The 24,614-nt window shown below is 44.6% G+C and overlaps 2 protein-coding genes across 4 annotated transcripts in view; one reads left to right on the top strand and one right to left on the bottom strand.

Annotated features, from left to right (window-relative positions):
• Positions 1-12,724, bottom strand: part of DHX57 (DExH-box helicase 57) — a 35,519-nt gene extending 22,795 nt beyond the window's left edge. The window contains exons 1-9 of one of the 3 annotated variants that reach the window (XM_084625282.1): positions 12,595-12,656; positions 10,937-11,042; positions 10,125-10,333; positions 8,441-8,593; positions 7,285-7,452; positions 5,696-6,534; positions 3,915-4,096; positions 1,422-1,543; positions 942-1,137 (exon numbers count right to left, since the gene is read on the bottom strand). In XM_084625282.1, coding sequence (XP_084481408.1) covers positions 942-1,137; positions 1,422-1,543; positions 3,915-4,096; positions 5,696-6,534; positions 7,285-7,452; positions 8,441-8,593; positions 10,125-10,324 — 1,860 coding nt within the window. In that variant the 5' untranslated portion in view covers positions 10,325-10,333; positions 10,937-11,042; positions 12,595-12,656. Of the gene's footprint in view, positions 1-941; positions 1,138-1,421; positions 1,544-3,914; positions 4,097-5,695; positions 6,535-7,284; positions 7,453-8,440; positions 8,594-10,124; positions 10,334-10,936; positions 11,043-12,594 lie in introns of all 3 variants that reach the window. The other 2 variants (XM_084625281.1, XM_084625280.1) reach the window with 2 other exon arrangements.
• On the top strand, positions 12,601-22,222 carry MORN2 (MORN repeat containing 2). The gene is made up of 5 exons (XM_084625283.1): positions 12,601-12,725; positions 14,886-14,936; positions 16,992-17,098; positions 18,014-18,150; positions 21,970-22,222. The coding sequence occupies exons 1-5, from the start codon at positions 12,719-12,721 to the stop codon at positions 22,070-22,072; spliced, it is 405 nt and encodes a 134-aa protein (XP_084481409.1). The 5' UTR covers positions 12,601-12,718; the 3' UTR covers positions 22,073-22,222.
• The last annotated feature ends 2,392 nt before the right edge of the window (positions 22,223-24,614 follow it).

Raw genomic sequence — 24,614 nt, 5'->3', positions numbered from 1 at the left:
ATCAACGAAGGTGAGAGCTATTGTAAGGGAGATGGGACTGGCTCTGGAGGAAGAGGGCTGGCCATTTGTGTTTCTGGTCTCTATTCGATTGACTAATGAAGGATTACAGAATCGTTCATGAGTGATGCATATTTTGCCCTATGGGACAGAATGAAAAGGTGTTGCAATTATGGTCAACATCAGGGACAGAAAAAAAGAGCAAGGTTAAAATTGCAAGGCTCAAGTTAAGAAGGGATGGACAAAACAAACTAAAAATCAAACCTTTTGCAAAACAGTTGTAAACTGATCTGTTTTGTTTTTCACTCAAAACTTACTTTAGATTTTGTTCAATCAACTTTTTAGCTTCAGATCTTTGACAGTCTTTATTTTAGATTTGACTTTACTTCTGCAATTTGTATTGATGCAAAATTTGTCAAATGTGGATGACAGGAGAAATCAAATGGCAGATATAGCTTTAAAATACTAAGTCTGCTTTATCCAAGAAAAATGTTAGAAAAGGGGGAATGGATGTCCGACAGAATGTCACTAGTAGGAAGTTAGCTCAAATTCTGCCCACATCACTAAGGACTGAAGTGCTAGGCTTTGATTCCGGCTTAGTGACTAATGAAAGTGATTTCAGTCCAGTTTCCAGAGGACAAGTGTTCAGGTCACAAAACCCACTATCAGTGCTGATTTCATTGTCGGCCACCTCTGCAGGGAGGCTACCCAATGAACATACACTAAGACTATTGCTACCGCTGTCTCATCCTAGAAGGCGTGCCTGACAATGTGGCTCGAGGCAAAATGGCAAGGTAGCATGGGGAAGCTCACACTGCTCTGGTCATACTGTATGAATCTTGTGGATAAAGGACTACATCTCTAGGACAGCCAGTCTGCACCTTTTACAGCTAATACACACAGTTTAAAAGAACTAGATGAAAAAACAGGCAAAGCATACAAACCTTTACACTTTCTAAGCGGATCTGGTATCCCACAGTAATCCCAACTCTTTCTGTTCTCTCCTTGGATACGCGTTCAGCTACAGAAATGGCAGAGATCCTGCGAGGCTGAGTGCATACGATATTGGCTACCCTATTTGGAGGACCCCTCAGTGAAGCATCCAAAATAAACTGAGGAATCTGAGTGGTTTTCCCACAGCTGCATGACAAAAAAAATAATTAAATGTTTAAAAAAATGTCTTGTCAGAATGAGTTAGGAGGTTGGATTCCAATGTGTATTTCCTTGCTTTTATTAGTTTGGGTCACACTTCATGTAAAATTCCTTAATTCAAAATTCATCTACGATTGAAGTAATTTAACATCAATGAATTATGTACCCGAGCACCTGATCATTGCAGAACACAGACTGTACAATTAAACTTTAGATATGCCTTCCCATGTATCGTTTGAAACTAGAAGGGTGTGTGTAAATCGCATCCTTACCCAGTCATGCCACTCACAACAAGCACCTGATGCTTAGTCAGCAAATCAAGAATGGTTTCTCTTTCTTCCCACGCAGGGAGATTCTGTCTTTCTTGCAACATGGACTGGAAGTGCCTAGAAGACTGACAAACATAATTAAGAGAAATTGATCTCTTTGGTTACGCGCCTCAAATCCTGCCCTAGATTCACAGATTCAGATGAGAATTATGATCTACTCTGACCTCCTGCATAGCACACGCCATAGAATTTTACCCAGTAATTCCTGCATTAAATCCATATTTTGTGGCTGAGCAGGAGCATACCTTTTAGCAAGTCATCCAATTTTGATTTAAAGACTTCAAGTGATAGAGCATCACCCACTTCCCTTAGTAAGTTGTTCCAAAAGTTAATTGCTTGTTAAAAATGTACACCTTATTTTTAGCCTGAATTTATCTAGCAACAGTTGCTATGTAAGGCAATCTTTCCTTAAACTGCACGAAGTAAAAGGAGGGTTTAAAAAAGTTTACTCTCTCATAGTAAGTGGAAAGCTTCCTGTGGCGAGCATGGGGGCCCAAATCATCAATTCCTGCAGCCTTTAAGATTTCTTTTATAAAAATATTAAGGTCAAAATTTTGCAACTTTCAAAGCTGTGAGCAGAGAGACAAAACTGCATTTGTTTATATTCAGTTTGCATCGGGAAGATTTATCTTTACAAATAAAAGCTAGAAACTTAGGCCAATATTTTCAACCTGGGGGGCCCAAAGTACCCCGTAGGCACTTTTGAAAATTGCACCCTTAAGCTATATTTAAGTTCTTAATCAAACTGGCATGTTTTTCAAATGTGCCAAATACCTCCAGCTTCCATTAACTCCAAATATATAGTGTTTCCTTCCTGTTCTCTCATATGCACTCTGCCATAGTACATGGTCTTATCTTCTAATGCCGATGATTCATTTTCTATCGGGGAAGTTTACAGATTTGTTAACTTTGCCTAACAGGAGTTGTAAGGATTTCCAAAAGAGAAACTCTCACATGCAGTGTATTGGCTACAGTAGCATTTCTGCAACTGCACGAGTTACAATTCTGGCCAACACCTATTGCTAAAGCAGTAAAATTTACTAGAATACTGGTCGCCGTATTACCTCGATTTCAAAGAAAATCAGCCTCTTCTTTAAATAATGCAAAATTAGAAACAAATCCATGAAAATTCAAGCGCTCTTACTGCCTGCAATGGTGTTACAAATGTCTAAAATGGTCGTTCTCAAATTGTGGTCTGAGGATCACCTGCTGCAGGCAGAACCTTCAGGTGATCCACAGAATGGAGCATTTTGAGAGGCAAGCAGTGTAGGCCTGGGATAATAGGAAGGAGAGGATCATGAGAAGAGCTCTACTGTAAGTATACGGAATTAAAGAGCTGGAGAACCACTGGCCTAACAAAAACGTGATCTACACAGCATCTGATAATAGATAAGTTATGGCTTCCTAAACAGTTCAGGTCATAAGGAGCCACTGTCATTCAGACAGCTGGGAAGAATCAATTTAAGCAGATTTTCCTTTTCTGAAAGACAAGCACAGAACTGTTGCAAAACAAAGCTTCTACACTCCGAAGTCCCATTATGAAGTCCTGTGGAGCAGTATAACTCAACAAGTCACCCCTTATTAAAATTCAAAAGGAAATTATTATACTTCAGTATAATATACTGAAGTATATTATATATATAATATATTATACTTCAGTATACTTCTCAAGCTATTTAAGATTCTGAGCTCTCTAAGGCATGGACCAGCTCTTCATACCATTAAAGTCTGCATAGCACAACGCAACCCAAACCAGTTGGGGCCACTGGACTCTATTCTACTACAAATGTTAACTAATAACAGTGTAAAATTCCAGTGTAATTAACTGTGCACACACAGTACAGCAGGAAATGTTATTCTTGTTTATGCTCTCAAGTATAAGGACCGATTCCTTATAAACCTAGCTGTAGAACTGCGTCTGCAGTTATCCAGCAAAGAAGTCTAATCTGTTTTCTAACAATATAGTAGAACCTCAGAGTTAAGAACACCAGAGTTACGCACTGACCAGTCAATCACCACTCACCTCATTTGGAACCGGAAGTACACAATCAGGCAGCAGTATAGAAAGAAAAATAAAAAAAGATGCAAATACAGTACAGTACTGTGTTAAACGTAAACTATTCAAAAAATTAAGGGAAAGCAGCATTTTTCTTCTGCATAGTAAAGTTTCAAAGTCAATGTTCAGTTGTAAACTTTTGAAAGAACAGCCATAATGTTTTGTTCAGATTTACAAACAACCTCCAATCCCGAGGTGTTCAGAATTCTGAGGTTCTACTGTAGATGAAAGTGTTCTAAACAATCTGTTATCTTATCTCCTAGCAAAATAACTAATTTTGCACTTAGCTGAATAGCTTGAGAGGCAGTTTGTCATTTAAAATAAATATCACAAAGTCAGAATACAAATGGATCTTTTTTTTTTTTTTTTTTGCACTGTACCTGCTTTATTCGGAATTGCTTGCAGATTTTAACATTTTCATTATACACAGACTTTGCCTGCATGTCATACTTTCTGGAAAGCTTCTTCTTGAGGTTCACATAACTCTCATTCTCCACAATAACTGTTTCAGGCTCCTCTTCCTCCTCATCGTCATCATTCTCAGGTTCAGACTCTTCTGTGACTTGAGACAGAAAAAAGCATCTTAACATTCAACTCTCTGCAGAGATTGAGACGCACACTGGTTTGAGGCCTGGGACTTCCTATATTCAGTCCTGGACCACTGTCCAAAAAAAGCAGTTCTACACCAAGTGACCAGTTGGCCCTAAGTTTTAAGATCCAACATTACCAGAGCTAGAAGCAAATGTTTTATAACATAAAAAAACTGATTTGAAAACCAGACTAAGATTCAGTTTCCGAAACCCAGCCACATCTACATCTGAGCTGTTGAAAAGAGTAACCTTGTTTTTAGATGTTTTTAAAATGTAATGGGAAGGTCACATTGCCACTGTCCATGCGCTCAAAAAGAATGGTGTAGGAGTTTTTTTCCCAAGAAAGTTCACCGTAGAGAAGAGACCAGCTCTGGAACATTCCATCTCAACAACTGAGTTTTGGAAAGTTATGAGTAGTTCCAGACAGAGGACTGGAATAGAGTCTTTATTTGTAGGTAAGGCCCTGTGCACATCGCAATTTCACAGACTGTGCAGAAATCAACACTGCAATTTTTCCAACAGCAGGGACGCAGAAAGGTGCATCCGCACAAGCTGGTCTTGTGCTCAGGGCAGCTTGCTGCATGCAGCAGCAGCAGCACGGGGGCGGGGGTGAGGACGGACAGCAGGCTGGATGGGGACTTGGTTTTATCCGGTTTTATGCAAGGCACAGCAGCCAGCGCTGCCGCCACGTGGAACACACAGCCACACTGAGCACAAGACCAGTGCATGAAGATGCCCGTTTCCACTTATCTGCTGCCTGAAAAAAAACGGATGCAGTTTGTGGAGGGGAGGAGAGAGGAACAGATTCAGTGGCCTGTTTTATGTGAGGCACAGCACCCAGCGCTGCCACTGCTTGGCACGTGAATCACCATTGCCTCGGGAGGAGGACACGGGGAGGCAGAAGCGGCCATCCGTGCCCACCAGCCTTGTGCTCAGTGCGGCTTGTAGCACACACTCCAAGCAGCAGTACTGCTGGCTAGTGTGCCTAGCAGACAACAGGCTGCTCCGCTCGCCCCCAGAGTGCTGCTCCAGCATGGCACCGCCATGCACTATGCGCCTGAGACCAGGGCTTCTGCCTCCCTGCTGCTGGAAGAGTCCAAGCAGTTTGAGAGGGACTCAGCAGCCATGCGTATTCTGTGAAAAAAAGCGACACTTTCCCGTGACACTGCCGTGAATCTTCAAAAGATTATCCAGGATGTCCACGAGGCCTTACGTATACAGGGCGACTGCCACTCCTGTGACCAATAATGTGGTCCGACGACTCTCTCTGCTTATAGTTACTGCCTGTGTAATCCATCCACATTGCTCCACAGTATGGAGCAATTTTACAAATGAGAGATATCATTAGGAATGTTATAAAACTGGGTGAAACACCTGCTCAGCCTTAACTCCAGCTTTATGAAGTCTTTCTATTTTTTGCCTAGGAATTTTTAAAGTTTTTAAATGTTTCAAAATCGGTCAGTAACAGAAGCACTGGGACAAGCAGTCTGACCTTCACTCCCAACCTTGGCTTTAGCCTCTAGACCGTACTCCCACCATCAAAACAAAAGCTTTTATGACACTGTCCTTACCTTCTGACATGCAATTTGAAACAGGTGAACTATCTGGAAACGCTTGTTTATGACAGTCTGTACGGGTTCTTGTTGAGGGCATGTCCAGCAGGGACATAGGAGGGACACTATACTTGTGGTAAGTATTAGTAAGTAACTCAGTTATTTCTGATTCATCCTCTAAACAGGTTATTAAAGAATACACAACTGGTTCATTAGCCTCTGCAGACATCAAGGCCTTTCCATAGAGGAATTCAGCAATGTGTAAACGATAAGCCAGAGGTAGATTCTCATTGGTGGAATAAAATGCCACAATGGGTGCCTGATATGGGTATTTGTTATCCTCAGGAAATCTGATTTCAAGTTCGTACAAAGGAGAGGTATCGCCATTAGATCTGAGGTGAGCGTCATCCACAGAATTCTGTAATGTTCTTGGCAGGTGCTTTGGAGGAGTCTCATGTTGGAATTTGCATCTTGAGCCAAACTTGCAGCCCCCTTGAAGGTAAAATTTACAGACTTTATTTAAAGTCTGTTTTTCCACATCTTTGGCAGCACTATCCCTTTGTTTGGATTTGCTGACTTTATTTGTTAGGTGCTCCAGTTCCAATCCAAATATCCAAACTCTGTTTTTAATTCTTTCTACAAAGTTTTCTCCATAGATTGAATGGAGAGCAAAAGCCTCTTCTTGCCTTTGTTCCAAGCATTCTTCTATACTGGCCTGAACAGCTGCTTCTGAGATTTGCATCCTCTCTCCGTATTTTTCTGAAAAGCACTGCAACAGCAAGTGTTCCAAGGATGCCCCAATGTTACCATTGCAGGATCTTAGAATTGTCCGACAGCGCTCATTATCAAAGCCATACCTACAGCAGAATGGAGGAAAAAATTGCAAAAGGCAATGACAAAAAAGCAATGAAATATGAAGTAACTGCAGATCTATTCAATTAAACTAATTTAATATAAGCTTATACGGAATAAGACATCATTACTATTTTGTTTGAAATATTTTGAGAGAATTTTAGTGCTCATGGGAGGTGCCAGACTGGCAACTATGAAAACAGAAGTCCACTGTTTAGCCAGTCCATGATGGATTCACCCATTCAGTGAACCTTCCACATTTCAGAAAGTAGCTCATGACAGCTACAGGATTATTAAACCATACAGTGCAAAGTCAACTCTTCAGAAAAAGTTTAGTTACTTAGAGATAGAAAGCTTCCACATACAAAAAAATAGCTGATGACTGCTTACAAGGTACCCTGTGTGAACTATAATGACAAAGGAATTCTACGTTGTATAGAAATATTTGCTATTTGCCCATTGGAACTGCCAAAATTGAATACAAATACTTTCCATTTCCATTGACTATCCTGAATATTAGATTTTACAGTATCTATTTCTGTTTCTTTGAGAGACAACTGAAACCACCAAACGTAGCTACTGCTGCAAGACTGGAATGATTTAAGTGTTATTTTAAGCGCATTCACAAAAGGGCTGATTCTGTTAGTCCTCTGCATGCAGAATTTCCACCGAAGTCAACGAGAGTACCAAGCACTGAGGGCTTAAAGTACAGTTTCCAGGAGTGCAAGCGTATTATTTATTATGAACGGAATCACCTGGAAAGTTTATGCACAGCAAATGAAGACACCTCACTTTCCACCATTTTGTGTTCATCTGGTTCAGAAACCATCCTTGTAGTTACTTCAGAAATCTCTTCGTCTGCTGACCAGCAAAGCACGTCATCAAAATAATCAGGTTCATCATCACCATCTGATGCAGCCATTCTGATAAAGAGATATCAAATCAATAATAGCATTATACATTTTAATTAGGGGTGGGTGTGTGTGTGATTCAAAATTATGGTGTTTCAAATAAAGGGAAAATTTAATAACATGCTGCTTTTATTTAGAATAGCTTGTCTGCTAAAATGTTATACATTACACATAACTGAGTTATGGCCACCACTAATTGGCAGAATGCAATTTCAAGAGCAAAAATATTGTACGCAGCAAACATTTGAAATGATGATTTTTTAAAATAATTCTTGTCCACAACTTAGGAATCCTGGCTACATTTCCTAGAGAAGTCAAGAATTTCTATGGATCTGTTACAGGAGTGCAAAGAAATCAAAAACCTTCAAGAATGACCATCAGCAAAACAGGGAAGATCAAATTTGATATTCCTGATCATTCTGAAGTTAATAAAAAATAAGGACTTCTTTATACTTCATAAAGCACAACAACAACAAAAAAGAAAAAGGAACAAAGCCATTTTCTGCTTTTCAAGTCAACTCTAAAGAAAAAAGGAACAAGCAATTACTTTTGGAAGTGGTGGTAAATCAGAGTGCTTAAAAACATTAGAATGGTGCACATTTTCTAACAATTTACATTTGGATAGTTCCTTTCATCTAAAGAAATCCCAAAGCACTTCAGACACCACACAATGCTACCGTGAGGGAATGATCTCTGGTGTGGAACACAGTAGCCATTTCATAGCAACAGTAATATTACACACCAGTTTGCCAAAAGGAAAGGAAGAAATTTTTTTAGGAAACCTATTCCAACATAGCAACTATGGAAATATATAGTACAGATGAGTTGTGGGGTTTTTTGGCTCCCGACTTTAAGGCACATCATTACATATTACAACAGTGCCCAGTGAATGATGGAAAAGGTTAGAGGCTTTCACATGCAAAATATTTCTCCTCTAAGCAAAGGTACACACGTAAAAAAACTGATCTAGCCAGGAATGGTTTTGTTTGTTTAAACTAACTCGGAACCAGCAGCCAGCTCTTGTCCCTGCAGTTCTCGGAGGAGTTCTTTCACCCTTTGCTGATTCTCAGATGTCATATGTATGGTCTGCAGAGGCATCCTCGTTTCAGGTCTCTGTTTGCTTTGCTCCCCTCTTCTGATAACGCAGCTTGTTCTAAAAATTAAAAAAAACACCCACACACAAATTCCACGTTTATTTATGTAACTGAAATTATACAGACTAATCAGATTCCTACATCAAGAATCCAACAGAAGGATTAAAGTGAGGGCTCCCTTCAACACACAGGCACAATGGGACACTTGATTCTGTTTATGTGTTGGAGGGTCTTTAACAACAAATACACTTTTTTTGGTCTTATGTCAGATCCTCAGTGTTTTCAAGTCATTTGGCTAGATAAAATCATCAGTGGTTACAATACAGCCAAGCATGTTTAAGTATAGATTGGCTAGAATACATTTTGTGTAAAAAAAATCTGACAATAATGCATGCACACTAAGATTATATGATAAAAAGACTTTCTGGCAGACCAAAAGCTATCATACATTTGCATTAAAACATGCTTTAAACTTGGAAGCGTAAAACTTGAGGAGGAGAAGTTAGCTTTAAAGGACTGGTAATTCAATATGCAAAGCAGAACTCTTTGCCTGTAAGTTTAGATTTTTATTTTAACATGAAAATTCACTTTTTCAACATTTACATTTTAAATGGAAGCTGATTATAAGGCCTGTCCACTCTTCTTTCTAGAATTTGTACCATCTATTGTTATTTGCCAGTAAGAAGACTGCTCCAGACTAGTGTTATATAGTTGCTGTGGTGAAAATAAGTTGTACCAGAGAGAAAGAGTGCCACTAAGCCACTGCCAAAAGCAGCAGGAAGAGTGTGTGTAAATCCCAGGGAACTGAGCACAGAGTTTGGAGCCAGAGATCCTGAATCCTATTGTGCTTTTCCAACTCCTCCCTCAATTAGCCTTAAGACTTTAAAATTTACAAACATTTGCTGAGACATCCCACTACTCTATGCTGAGATTTATTTGATGGCTCACTAATTTCTGTAAACCTCACTTACCCCCATGTGTGAAATCAGGTTAACTTGCTCCGCCCTCACCTGAAGGTCAGACCAGAACTAGCGTCTGGGACTTGAAAGCTAGCAATTACAGGCAAAGTTCAGCACCAATCTGGTCATTTTAAAAGCTCTATTTAGGCACTATAATTTCACTGTGCATAACAACTACTCAGAGGTTTCCACCTTACTCTCTTCTGAAACATTATCTTCAGTGGTTAACTGCAATGAAAACTACACCAACAATTACAAAAAATGCAGCAAGAACTATCCAAACCTGCTTAACTGTGGCAAAATCCCTTGTTTAATTGCAAGAAATACAGGCCCTGATTTACAGGTTAAGGGAGGCTTTTACATTGGCGCTAACTTGAAAGAGAATAAATACACACACAAGAAGTATTTGAAGAGCATTTGTCTGTATTTCTTTTTAAGTTATTCTATGTGTATGTGCTTTAATCTAAGCTGTTTACCCAGGTTTCTTATTATGTAAAATAAGTTAACTGGAAACTTTCCCAAGTATAAGAATGCCTATTCTCTTTACATTTCCAAACATTCAAAGGTTTTCAAAAAGTGGATTTGAAGTGTCCCACAAATCTTAGTCACACAGAAAATGAATAATAATGACCTGGATGCAACTGGCAGTTCCTCAAAGCAGCAAAAATCATCCCCATCATCCCAAGTTTTGCTTGACCCTTTCTTATTTCCACCAGCATGAGATTTGTTACATTGTCCTCTGCCTCTTCCTCCTCCTCCTCCTCCGCTTCTGCCTCGTCCTCTTCCTCCGCCTCTATTCGGCCTTCCTCTTCTCTTCCCCGCTGAACTCATTTTCTCCTACTAAGGGGAAAAAAAAGGTTAAACAAATATTCTTATAATTATGCAATACAGTCCATGTTTCTTGGTGCACATCATACTCTTATTTATATGGTACAATAAAGGGTATTGTTAACAAATGGTCTGTTAGAAACTATGCCTTGTCTAATTCATAGGTCCGAGCACCAAGCATACTCTTCTACAACAGTTGTTGTAAAATACAGCTATGGCCTCATGGAAACTTAGAATTCACATCCATTCAGCCAGAGTCCATCGGTGCCGACCCTTAAGCATTCATGAGTGCAAGCTGGGGTTTGCACCAACTGAGCTCACCAGGAATTACCCCTGCTTGAAATACACAGACCCAATGGATCTGCATTCATCTTAGAAGGATCAGTGAGAGGCCACAGTGTTCTGCGAGGAGTCTCCTGCCTCCTTGGAAGCTTTGGCCCCACTTTTTCGTACTGCAATTCTAATGGGGACACAACGATGGAACTTTCTAGGGCACAGATGACCCAGGGACAACCCTTAAAGGGGATCTCCACTGTGGAGAGGTGTCCAGTCTTTATTACTTTTCCACCCTAAAGTTTGCAGGGCTGGGAAGGATGAGGATGCATGTTCCCCTACCTCAGCTCTTCTTTAGCCTGCTCACTGCCCTAAGTAGATATCCATATTGCTGAGTGCCTTCTGGAATCTGGGAGGATGTTACCACAGACATGGTTGTGGACCTCTTCTGTATGGGAGGGAAAGATCTGTGGGTAGAGTCCTCTCCTCTGGGAGCATACCTGGACTCTCTAAACTGAGATCTAAAGCAATCTGCATGAGGCACTGTAGTCTAGTGGAGAAGACATGAGTCTAACCATACCACTCAACCTTCAATCCTGCCATTTCATGACACAAGCCATTAAAAACCTATGACAGAAGACCAAAATGTGGAACATCTGTATTTTGTTGCATATCCCAACATAATACACACCCTATAATAATAGCTGTTCACTGTAACACTGATTTTACAGGAGGTTTTCTCATTGCGGAATTCAATAAGCCAGTTTTTAAAAAAGAAAACGGCAAAGACAACTGCCATAATATGCGATCACAAAGACTGTTTACTTGGCAATTATCCAAACCAATGTTATACTTTACCGATGCAGCACATCTGGGGAAGACGCTCTATGTCGACAGGAGAGAGCTCTCCCATCGGCATAATAAAACCACCTCAGCAAACAGCAGAAGCTATGTCGGTGAGAGCAGCTCTTCTGCCGACATAGCGCTATGCACTCGAGCGCTTATGTCAGCATAACTTATGTTGCTCAGGGGAGTGGTTTGTTTGCACCGAGTGGCATAAGTTTTGCCAACATAAGCTGCAGTGCAGACACAGCCTTACTCTACAACAGAGTCTTATAATGGAAACGAGTCGCTATCTCAGCTAAAGAGAGGCTGTTGCCCCTCCAGAGTGGGGCAGGGAGTGCGTAGGTGGGCAGCATTGCTGCAAGGCCGCGCTAGAGAGGTACGAAGCCTGAGCAGGGCCCCCAGCAGGAGCACTGGGTACAAGCAAAGGTGCCTGATGCTGGTCACGGTCACTGTTGGGGCTGACATATCAGTGGGTTAAGACACCTTCCAGGTGGGGGAGGTACGGGGGGGGAAATTCACATCCAGTACAAGACATAAAACCAACTTAATCACTCCCAGTGACAGCACAGCCCCATATGGGACCCCCACCCACCACCGCGACCCCACCCATAACACCCCCCACCCACCGCGAGAGCCCCCCCACCCCGTCCCGCGACCCCACCAGCCCCGTACCACGAGCCCCCCCCGTAACGCCCCCCGCGGGACACCCCCAGCCCCGCACCACGACCCCACCCATAACGCCCCCACCCCCGCGGGACCCCCCCGGCCCCGCCCCGGCCCGCGACCCCACCCATAACGCCCCCCACCCCCCCGGGACCCCACCAGCCCCCTACCACGAGCCCCCCCCCGTAACGCCCCCCGCGGGACACCCCCAGCCCCCCACCACGACCACGACCCCACCCATAACGGCCCCCACCCCCCCGGGACCCCACCAGCCCCGCACCACGAGCCCCCCCATAACGCCCCCCGCGGGACCCCCTCATTCCCGTAGGGCACCTGCACATAACCCCCCACGCGGGACAGACCCTCACCCCACAGCACGCCCATGGGATCAGTCCGCCCCCCACATAACACGCGCATGGGGGAGCCCCCCCCCAACAAAAACGCCCGTGGGGGACACGCCGCCCGCCGGGGGGACCCCCCGCTACACCCACCTGTCACAACTGGCTCCGGAGCCGGCCCAGCGCAGGCACCGCCGACCCGGAAGCGAAATGCCTTCTGCTTCCGGTGCAAGAGTCAATCTGTCCCCATAGCAACCGCAGACACCGCGTCCCAGGCATGGCCGGTGAGAGCCCCCCGCCCCCTGCCACAGCCCGCCCCCCCCGGACCCCCCCGCCAGAGCCCGTCCCCTCCCAGACCCCCCCCGCCAGAGCCTGCCCCCCCCGGACCCCTAACCCCCATCAGAGCCCGACCCCCCCAGACCCCCCCCACCACAGCCCGCCCCCCCCGGACCCCTAACCCCCACCAGAGCCCGACCCCCCGCCACAGCCCGACCCCCCCAGACCCCCCCCGCCACAGCCCGCCCCCCCGGACCCCTAACCCCCACCACAGCCCGACCCCCCGCCACAGCCCGACCCCCCCAGACCCCCCCCGCCACAGCCCGCCCCCCCGGACCCCTAACCCCCACCAGAGCCCGACCCCCCGCCACAGCCCGCCCCCCCCCGGACCCTCCACCCCCGCCAGAGCCCGACCCCCCCGGACCTCCCTCCACAGCCCGCCCCCCCGACCCTCGTCAGAGCCCGCCACAGCCCGCCCCCCCCCGGACCCTCCACCCCCGCCAGAGCCCGACCCCCCCCAGACCCCCCCACCACAGCCCGCCCCCCCGACCCCCGTCAGAGCCCGCCACAGCCCGCCCCCCCCCGGACCCCCCACCCCCGTCAGAGCCCGCCCCCCCCCGGAAACCCCACCCCCGCCAGAGCCTGACCCCCCCCAGCCCCCCTCCACAGCCCGCCCCCCCCGGAACCTCCACCCCCGCCAGAGCCCGACCCCCCCGGACCTCCCTCCACAGCCCGCCCCCCCGACCCTCGTCAGAGCCCGCCACAGCCCGCCCCCCCCTGGACCCTCCACCCCCGCCAGAGCCCGACCCCCCCCAGACCCCCCCACCACAGCCCGCCCCCCCGACCCCCGTCAGAGCCCGCCACAGCCCGCCCCCCCCCGGACCCCCCACCCCCGTCAGAGCCCGACCCCCCGCCACAGCCCGCCCCCCCGGACCCCCCACCCCCGTCAGAGCCCAACCCCCCGCCACAGCCCGCCCCCCCCCCGGAAACCCCACCCCCGCCAGAGCCTGACCCCCCCCGGCCCCCCTCCACAGCCCGTTCCCCCCGGAGCCCCCCCCCCGGGCCCGCTTGGCAATTCACACAGGCTGAGGCCGTTCAGAACCGCGGCGCCCTGCAGCCAGATGTGCCCCCTGCAGGCCGGGCCATCACGGATCCCGGGCAGGGGTGCCACCCTCCAGGATTGTCCGGGAGTCTCCCATTAAGGATTCTGTCCTGTGATGAAACCTCCAGGAATCCCTCCAACCAACATGGGTAACCCTGATCCCATGGCAAGGTGACAATAGCAACACCTGACCTCATGAACACAGGATCAGATTCCTGCTCCTTCCCGCTGCTGCAGGGGTTAGCGTAGACCTCGCAGTGCAGCTTGTTCAGCAGGTAGCATCGGGTCTGCTCAGGGGCCTCTGCAGTTCTGAGCAGAGTCCCCCCATACTGGTCTGTGTGTCTGGGCTGCCTAGACAAAGTGGTCAATGGCCCTTACACTATTACTGGCTTTATAAAGTTTTACACCATCATGTAGGCTCTGGCTCTAATTCCTATCTTGCGTGTGAACCTCATTCTGATGAGTACCTGGATTCCAGAGTTGCCAGTTTTGCTTGGAAGCTTCATCACAGGACATAATGTTTAATTAAAGATTAATCTTCAATTCCTGAACACTCCAGGACAACCCTGGAGCATTGGCAAACCTCCATGAAGCCCACCTTTTAACCATCCCACAGCTGCATCTGATAGCTGCAGAAGGCTGTGCCTTTGTTGCGGTGGGTCCTAAAGTGTGGAACTCACTGTCTGAAACATCTGTCATTATTCATCTCTCCCCACATTTCAGAAAGAAAAAAAACCTCAACTTTTTTATTTCAAAGGGTTTTTTTATTGTGACTACTGTCGGTCCTATGTTTATTACATTTCCCCAACTATCAGTTTTTTCCCTTCTTTTTGTACAGGACGCTAACATTTGTGTCTGTCCTGAAGGTTGAGTGTTTCTTTTCGTTATGTTTTTCTTGTATTTGACTTTGTTCTCATTAATTTGTATCACACAGTAACCTGAGTGCCTTGGAAGAGGAATATGGACATTTTATAAATACAATTATATTATTGATTGATTCTAGTTTGTTTAAAGACTTGGATTCCAAAATGAAAGTAAAATAATGACACACCTTTTCTTTTAACAGGTCCTGAAGTTTATAGAATATCTTTTGTATTTCCAAATAATGACAAATATGGTAAGAAATTCTTGAGAGTTAATGCTTACTTATTCTTGTTGACTGTAATTTAAAAATTTGATAAAATATGTCAGAACTAGGGTGACCGGATAGCAAGTGTGAAAAATGGGGACACTTTTTTGGCAAGGGAGGTGGTATAGTTGGTTATATAAGACAAAGCCCCTAATACTGGGACATCTAGTCATCCTCATTAAAACTGAGTTTATGGTATCAAAAATGTTGTATATACCAACTTCATTGCCCTGACAGAGGTCAGATTTTTAAACCAAAATGCTTTCTTTAAAAGGGAAAAGAGAAACTGTTTCAACAACACGTCTTGCTTACTGTTAAAACTAAAATCCCTAAAGAGTTGTGGAAACTAATATAAGTGAATTTGTTTTCTTAGCATTCCCTCCGGTTATTCCAAACCTTAAGACTTTGTTTACCTAAAACACCATTGCTTTGGTTGAGAAAACTGGATGGAACTACTTTCAGGGCAAAAAATCTGGCTCCATTGAAGTCAATGGCAAAACTCCAATTGACCTCAGTGCAGCCAGGTTTTGATTCTGAGAGTTTACCATTTCAAACCCCAGTCCTGCAATCAGCGCTGCACTGGGAGACTCCTGCACCTATTCGAAGGTCCTTTGACATTAGTAGGGTTTGCACTGATGCGGCACTCTGCTCACACTGATCTGATTCTCGCATTAGGACCACAGTCAGCCAGTGGAATTAATACTACGTGATGCAAAGCAATTCTCTGATAAGACCTAATTCTGCTTCCACTGAAGTCAGCAATGAAAATCCCATTGACCTCAATGGTGCAAGGTTAGGCTCATAGACTCAGGTGTGACTCCTTTGTTAGTCCATATTGGTCAAGAGAGTGGAAGAACATATCTGAGAATTCAATCTGAATTTCCTGTATGGCAGCATAGAACTTTATTATTGTAGGCCACCAGATTGTCCTATATTTGAGTGGCACTGATAACTGCGAATATAGAGACATAAGAACGGCCATACTGGGTCAGACCAAAGGTCCATCTAGCCCAGTGTCCTGTCTTCTGACAGTGGCCAATGCCAAGTGCCCCAGAGGGAATGAACAGAACAGAGAATCATCAAGTGCTTACATAAAATGTAAGGCCAAAAGGGACCATTCTGATCATCTAGGCCAGGGGTGGGCAAACTTTTTGGCCCGAGGGCCACATCAGGGAATAGAAATTCTATGATGGGCCATGAATGCTCACAAAATTGGGGCTGGGGTGCAGGAGGGGGTGAGGGCTCTGGTTGAGGGTGTGGGCTTGGCTGGGGCTGGGGATAAGGAGTTTGAGGTGTAGGAGGGTGCTCTGGGCTGGGACCGAGGGGTTTGGAGGGCGGGAGGGGGATCAGGGCTGGGGCAGGATTGTGGGAAGGGATGCAGGTTCTGGCTGGGAGTGCAGGCTCTGGGGTGGGGCTGGGGATGAGAGGTTTGGGGTGCAGGAGGGTGCTCCGGGCTGGGATTGAGGTGTTTGGAGAGTGGGAGGGGGTTGGGGCAGGGGGTTGGGGTGTGAGGAAAGGCTCAGGGGTGGAGGCTCCCGGAAGCAGTGGCATGTCCCTTCTCCGGCTCCTACCCAGAGGCGCAGCCAGCCAGCTCTGCACACTGCCCCATCAGCAGGCACCGCCCCTGTAGCTCCCATTGGCGTGCTTAGGAGCCGGAGTGGGTCCATGCTGCTGCTTCCAGGAGCTGCGTAGAGTGGTCCCAGACCCTGCGCCCCAGCCAGAGCAGGGCCCAGTCACGTGGTGCGGCTTCCGACCCTGCACCCCAGCTGGAGCTGACCTTCTGCATGACATGCATGATCCCCTACAAATCCTGTAGGAAACAATCCTGCACAGGGAGTGAAATGGATTAAATAATAATAATAATTAATAATTGCTCTCTCTGACCTAATAAGTCTTTTGCATCTTTAACTTCTAGAGATTTATTCTAAGATTTAAGTTTTTTAGTTAAATACTGCCTGGTTCAAATGGAAATGACTGTTTGAATTTCAATATATTGAAAATAACAAGGTTTCTCGGACTACTCTTTTGATTCACTCGTTTTAGATGGTGAGTGTATAAGAACACCTGATGGTGCTCTTGAGAGGCATGGAGGTGGAGTTCATACCACCCCTAATGGAATTACTTACACAGGAAACTGGAAAAACGATAAGGTAATTTAAAAGTTCTCTATTTTAAACTTCTGTGGAGCTTCCAGTTACCATTAATGAATAGTCTATTGTTTCCCACTGGTTATCTAGTTTTAAAGAATAAGCCTTGGGTTATCTTTCTGAATTACTGAGACAAAATGAGTAAATATCGGAAAAGTTGGTTTTTGTTGCTGTTGAGAATAAAATTGGTGCTACAGAGTGTGTAGCCCCTGTAATTAGACAAATAATAGTGCAATTAGAAAGGAGCCTCTCCTGGCAACACTTGGTTTGGCATGGCATTCTTTTTAGTCTGTTGGGCTTTTTTTTTAAAGATAATTCAGTAAAAAAGCTACATTAAAAGAATTTTAAACAAAGGGAAACTGACTTATCCATTTTGATTGACCAAGCTGAGAGAAATGCAAGAGTAAACAGAGCATCAACAGCAACAAGTAAACTGTTAAGGTTTTGTAGTAGATGCAAGTTTGATGAAGCTGAGGTATGTATGGCCTATGGGGTGTGTATTGTATTGCTTTTGGGGTATGCATTGCTTGGAGTGCATTGTTGACACCATTATAGGCATTATGAAGTTAGAAAGAAATGCACACGCCTTTTCTCTTAACTTCTTATTTCCATTCTATTAAGGTTTGGGATGAGAGTTTAAAAGCTGAGACTCTCTGCTGAATGGACACAAAAGATCCCATGACACTTTTCGTAAGAGATGTATAGATACTGTATAGATACCTTGGCCAAAAACTTCTGAGACCCATCTGAAAACCTTGCACAACTGAGCCTGGGTAATCCCTAAAGAGTATTAGGTGCCCTGCCTGTTTTTATTTAATAATGGAGTACATTCAAAGAAAATTATCTGAAGACATGGGTATACATCAATATTTTAAGAATAAGTATTAATCCTCTTCCTCAACTCCTTGTTAAACATAGATGAATGGCATTGGAAGGCTTGAACATCCTTCAGGGGCAGTTTATGAAGGCGAGTTCAAGGACAACATGTTTCATGGACTAGGAACCTATTCATTTCCAAATGGAGCAAAGTACATTGGAAATTTCAATGAAAACAAGTAAGCTTAACGCCAAAGACACAAGAGTTGTTTAGGCTGCTCCCTCCAAACATGTGGGTTTTAATACTGCAAGATACTACATCTCCACACAAAGGTGACCAAATGTGGGAGTAGCTTTCTCTAGCCAGTGAAGGATGAGGCCATCTTGAAATTTTTCATTTTGTAGGGCGTCTTGATGAGCATTTGCAAGTTGGGGTGTAAATCTGCATCGCTGCAGGACACTGTGCACTAACAGTCCATGTGGACCCTGCTTCTGTGCACTAAAAGTTCCTTCGTGTGCATTGATGTGCAGCAGTTTGAAGCTGCGGTATTAGGAAACTTGTAACGTGCAGGAGCAGGGTCTACACGAACCATTAGTGCAGGCCCCGCTGAAGCATTGCAGATTGACACCCCCTACCTGCTCATTTAGACAAACTATTCGTACAGACATGACCATAGATTCATAGTGTTTAAGGTCAGAAGGGATTAATGTGCTAGATTAAAAAGACCTTTAGCACCCAGTATTTTCTCCCTGTCAAGGTACTTTTACACTGTAATTAAGTCACCTCTCAGTTTTCTTTTTGATAAGATAAACAGATTGAGTTCTTTAATTGTCTCACTGTAAGGCCTTTTCCCCATCTCAGAAATCATTTTTGTGGTTCTTTTGTCCACCGTCTTCAATTTTTCAGCATTCTTTTGAAAATGCAGACAGCAGAACTGGACGCTGTATTCCTGTATCGGTCTCACCAATGTTGTGTATAGAGATTAAGTCATCTCACTACTCCTCCTCACCACTCCCTTGTTTACACATCCAAGGACAGCATTAGCCCTGTTTGCCAGAGCATCACACTAGGAATTGGTATTGAGTTACTTCTCTGCTATGATCCTTTTCAAAGTCACTGCTTTAGAGGATCCAATCCCCCCAGCCAGTGCTTTATGTGTGCCAGCACTTGCCAGCACCTCTAGCCTTGAAAGTTCATAGCCCTGGCACCCCTGGGCTTGCTGCATCAGTTATGAATGTAAAAAAATTGCTTGAGCTCTTTCATAACAAATTAAGCACTGCCCCCAGTCTGTAGGTATGACCTGCATTCCTTATTCCTCTATGTTTTAAGACAGAAGTTTAGATTCCAAAGTGATGAGGAAATGCTGCATCTGGAGGTATATTTTTTTTATCATTCAGATTAATGGAAAAGCTGTAGTGCTGACCTTATAAAACAACAGCTGAGTCTGTTGATGCAGGGCTGTGAATGAGGGATTTTGTATGAGGAAGAGATTGTATGTCCCTGAAACAGAAAGTGGATCTTGATTTCATAATAAGTGGATCTAATCAAAAAAGTTGACTTTAAAACTGATGTCAACAGTGTTCATATTCATTCTCCTTAAATGAGTCTCGGCAAATTTGCTCAGGTTTGAAGTTAATACAAGATTTTTTTTTTTTTTAACTACCATCTCAGTGTAGCGTCTGAAAAGCTAGCTGCATTTTTTCTGTATTGTTAACAAACAATGAAGAATCTTGAATCAGAATACAGTTTTGCTGGTGATGCACAGAGTGAACTGAATACACTAGTGCTAGTAATGTGACCAGTGATTATGGTATTTTTAAGGCATCAGTCCCTGCTGTCAGAATCCAATCAGATACCAAATACAAATCTGTATCCTAAAAACAAACCAGTATTTTTTGGAAAAGTAATATCACATTTATTTTAGCGCTTTACAAGGAAAATCCATTTAAAATTACACCGCCCAGCATATGTAGTTGCTGGTTCAGAGTTTGTAATTTTAAACTTTATTTTAGGGATTTTGTATGCACTATGATATGAAACGCAAGATGTAAGCTTTCTGTGAGAACAAAGAGTGAGTACCTACCATTTTGGCAAGGACATTTGGAAATACATCAAGATGGTGGCTCCCGGGTGTGTGTTAGGCCAGAACAATGCCCATACACCTCCTTAAGTGAGATGTAAGTGGTGCATACGTCTCCTGTTGGCCCTTTGCACAGGGATGAATATCATCAGTTGTGAATATGTGGTCAATCCAGTATGCTCTTAGCTGCAGGAAGGATTGTGTGGTGTTGCTCTGGGTCCACATGTCAGCAATATTAGCAATATTCCTTATTATTAGCAATATTCCTTGCTAGTGAACTTGTTCAGACATATCAGAGATTACTGTGTGAGCAAAAAATTTGTGAAGGGGAGTTGGTAACAAAGCTCCTGGAATATGATCAGTTGACCAGTGGTTGGCTACTCCACAACAGAAGTTAGCTGGTTATCTACCACCATCGTCTGACCCAACATACTATGAATCTTCCTGGCATTCAAAGAATCTGTTTTCTTTGCCACCGTCTTTATAGTTCTCTGTAATGTCTGAGACTAGCTTGCAATTCTAAATACCCTGTGGTCCCTGACAGCCCTTTCTAGGTTATCTTGCTAACTCTCAGGATTCCTTGAGAAAACTGAGATACCACCATGCCAGTTTGCAGCCACCACTATTCCTCTTGAGAAGTGAATGAGAAACTGGTCCCCCAGGACTGTTTTTAAAGTTTAATTTTCCATTGCCAAGGCATATTGGAGCATAGACATTGCTTCACTGAGGGAGTATTCAGATGTTTTGACCTTGAACAGAGCTTTAAAATATCCACAGAGACATGCTTTTTTGAGGAGAGAGTCCAAAATGGCTGTCACAGGAGTCTAGAAAACACTGCGCTTTGCCTTGGCGCACCATAACAATGAGAATTGGTAGGGATGGGGAAAGGAAAAGGAACGTTACGTTTACAGCATTAAGATCACACAGTAACTTGCTTTATGTATATGTGCATCTTGCGGATACCACTAATAAAAATCAGATCCTGGCTGGGCACTGATGGTGTGCCTTCACAGGCCACCTACTGGGAGGAAGTTGTAGGGCACCCACTAGGCTATTGGGAAGAGAGGTGTAGCCTGACTGGCCCACTTCTTTTGCCCTATATATTGCCCCTGTTGAAGTCTTTCCGGCTCCTTGGTCAGAGCTTTTATAGCTTAGTCATCGAGTTTGAGGCCAGAAGAGACCATCCAATCATCTAGACTGACCTCCTTTATTTCACAGACCACCGACACCACCCAGCGTCCAAAGACTAAACCCAACAAACGAAATAGACCAAAGCACTCCAGCCCACAGGAGACTAAGCTATTATGCACCATAGGCAGAGAATAGGGGAGACCCAGGTGCACCAATGCCCAGGGCCCTTGCAATGGCAGGGAGTTAGTTAAATGAGATCTATCCAGATAATCCAGCAAGTGACCCACTCGTGTGCTGCTGAAGGCGAAAACACCCCAAGGTCACTGTCAGTCTGACCTGGGGGGAAATTCCTTCCCAACCCCACATGGCGATCAGTCAGACCCTGAGCATGTGAGCAAGAACAAGCCAGCCCAGCACCTGAGAAAGAGAACACTTGTTGGTGCCACCTCAGTGCCCTGGCCCACCCCAGCCAATGTCCCATTTCCAGCCTTGGCCATCCCACATGCTTCAGATGAAGGAGACAAAAAAAAAATCCTGAATATATTGGGCAGAAAAGATCCCTTTCTGGCTCCTGGAGCATGAGTTTTAGGAACATCAGACAAACTGGAAGGACTCCTGATATTATTATTATTATTATTATTTTTATTATTGAGGAGATAATTACCACATGAAAAAGTTAGGGGACCTGCTTGCTCTGTAAGGTGGGGTGGCGGTGAGTGTTGGATTCTGGTGCCCCAACTCTTGCTGGTCTGTTGATCTATCTAGGTATTTCTAGAGCTCTCACCATTGTATTCACAGCACGTTGATTGCATTCTCCATTAACAGATTGGTTTTATACTGTTACAGGCTGGAAGGTGAAGGAGAATTTATAGATACACAAGGCCTGGAATGGAGTGGCACATTTCATTACACAGCAGCACCAGGACTGAAGCTTAAGCTGGAAATGTAACTATTTTGCACTGAAGGTAACATGTATTAAATACTGTTCTTGTGCTGCATTTTGACTTAATAGTTGTAACCAAGGTTCACAATAGCAACTGATGTCTTAACATATTTATTAGAAATAATTTCCCAGGCTACAGACTGTAAATAAAATTAACCAAACTAAACCTTCTATTGTTTTTCTTTTCATTATGAAGTTCCATTTTATGGATGTCTAACAAATGATGTGGAACAATGGGTTGAATTTAAAACCAGAGCCGTTAATGACTGTAATTAGTCTTGAAAATAATTTAGTTATTAAATCTATGGGAGACTGTAACAGGAATTTTAGCAAGTTTGAGTTTCAAAAGACACCAGGACTCTGAAGACACCATTCATCAATGAGAGAGACCCTTTTGTGCTTAATATGTGCAAGTTTCAGAGAAAAAACCAGCAACTGTCCCACACAGCTGCGCTCACAACCGTGCACACACACAGCATGATTGCACTTGCACAAAGTGCCACTAGCGCACCACTGCGTCGCCAGCATATGCAAGAGTAGCACTACAGTTAGTCCCCCCGGTACAATCCCATAATGCTCCTGGCCACACTTCAGAAACAGCTCTGACAGCTCAGCGCTTTGGTTCCGTCACCTGCCAAGCGACTCACCTGGCTGCATACAGGCCTTGGAACAGGTGAGGCCGTATGTAGCTGATCTTAGTGCCACCCTGATCCCTCAGAGTTCTAGGACAATTACAATTGTCTTTTACATTTTTATTTGGCTTTGATCAGCACCGAGCTCTGTCCAGAACCGTACACATTTTGGTTTTACGCTTTAAAAAATAGAACTTTGTTTTACAGTTTAAAAAAGAAATTGTTGAACTTTTTTTAGGCGGGGGAGGGGGAGAGAGTGAAAAGTGGGACCAATGACTCTTCAACACCTGAAAAATGAGAGAGCTTAATAAGCTCAGGCGCTACCTCCTCCTGCAGATGCAATACACTGCAGTGCATCAATGCTCTGATTTTATGGGGGCTGGGAGTGGCAGCTCAGCGAGGCAGCTGCATCTCCTACCCTGAGGTCTGACAGACAGGGAGCAGGAAAAGGCACATTGAGTAACAACAGATACCAGACAAACCCCCAGCCCAAGTACATCCGAGTGTTCTCCATACCTCTCCACCACCCCTTTGTCCCTAACCATCTGGGGTTTCCACTGTACGAGGTGGGGCAGAGGACGTGAGGGTAGAGATAGAAACGGACACAAATGGACCCAGTTTGATCTCCTGCGGGAGCCAGGTCCAGACCAAACTGCCAAATGAGCTGAACAACCATACAGACTAATCCACCGATGAAAGAAATCAACAATGGCGAACAAGCGTGCACCACAGTGCCCGAGCATAAAAAGAACAACAATAAGTAACTGACGAGGACAGAAAGAGGCAGATCCAGGAAAATATCAGATCAAACTGTATCAGAATGCTGTTCCTTGCTAAAAATCAAGTTTTGGAGCAAATTCAGACCTAACCTGTTTTGAAAAGCCCAAGCTCTTTGTCAGCTGTTTGCAAACAGGACATGCTGATCTGGGATAAAACACACAGGGATGCTTCACTTTTGAAAATTAAAAAACTCTATTGACTCATCCCCAGTCCTGGTATTTGATAGTATTTCCCAAACTGTAGCCATATCAATAGATGTCAGAAGCGGCAGTCTCAATGAACTGCTACTCCAGGCCTATGGCCCTGATTGGTGACCCATAGCATATTGTTCCAGATGGCTTTCAAGACTCCAAAGCCAGATTTGCTCAAAAAAAGAACATCTGCTGAGCTTATAGGCCTTCAAGAGAGTCACCAGGTATTGGCAGGGATTTGATGATGTCCAGCTAGTGACAGACCCCAAGCTGCTCATTATGTTCACATACACCTCAGACCTAGACAATGTTCCCCTTAGATGCCAAGGATTGCTCATGTGCCAGATGTGATATAAACCTAGTGCAGAATATGCAGCAGAGGAGCCCTGGTGGTGGCTCATATCTTACTGAGGAGCCTTGCTGGCCACCTAGATTTTCCAGGAATTGGAATGATACAGAGAGACACATGGGGCCTGCTTGCTTCACCACAGAAATTAGAATTGATTCAAATAGCCTCTACTGCTGATTCACAATTGCAAACTGTATTCAAGTGTGACATAAGAAATGGCTGGCCCAGTTACTTACCAGGCGTCGCACATACAGTCCATGACCTTCTCTGTAACCAGAGAGGCACTCACTGCAGCTGAAGGCCAGATTACCTATGCTGTCTGATAAAGAACCATTTTTAGGTGACAGCTATTTGTTCAGAAAGGTCTCCAGAAAAGGCTTCTGGATCCCCCAAGAGCTTTGGAAATAAGTCATTCTTGTGGCGGGGAGCTTATAATCAGCAGTGTTGCCAATTCTCATGATTTTGGGTGTTTTACTCAAAGCCACAGCTCCTGGGGGAGAGGTGATTAAGTGAGAATCTCAGCTTTCATTAAAACAAAAATTATACTAAATTTTTAGCCCTCCTGGCTGTGGTGAAAGGCTGGATAAATATGACCC

Source organism: Lepidochelys olivacea (assembly GCF_965140295.1).
Source record: "Lepidochelys olivacea isolate rLepOli2 genome assembly, chromosome: 3".
In the NCBI taxonomy this organism is placed as follows: domain Eukaryota; kingdom Metazoa; phylum Chordata; order Testudines; family Cheloniidae; genus Lepidochelys; species Lepidochelys olivacea.
The sequence above is the reverse complement of the archived record's forward strand: the minus strand, read 5'-3'. Positions and strand labels throughout refer to the sequence as shown.

Coding starts and splice junctions, on each gene's coding strand:
- MORN2 (XM_084625283.1), top strand. Junction 14,937..16,991: donor TCCAAATAATGACAAATATG/GTAAGAAATTCT, acceptor CACTCGTTTTAG/ATGGTGAGTGTATAAGAACA. Junction 17,099..18,013: donor GAAACTGGAAAAACGATAAG/GTAATTTAAAAG, acceptor TGTTAAACATAG/ATGAATGGCATTGGAAGGCT.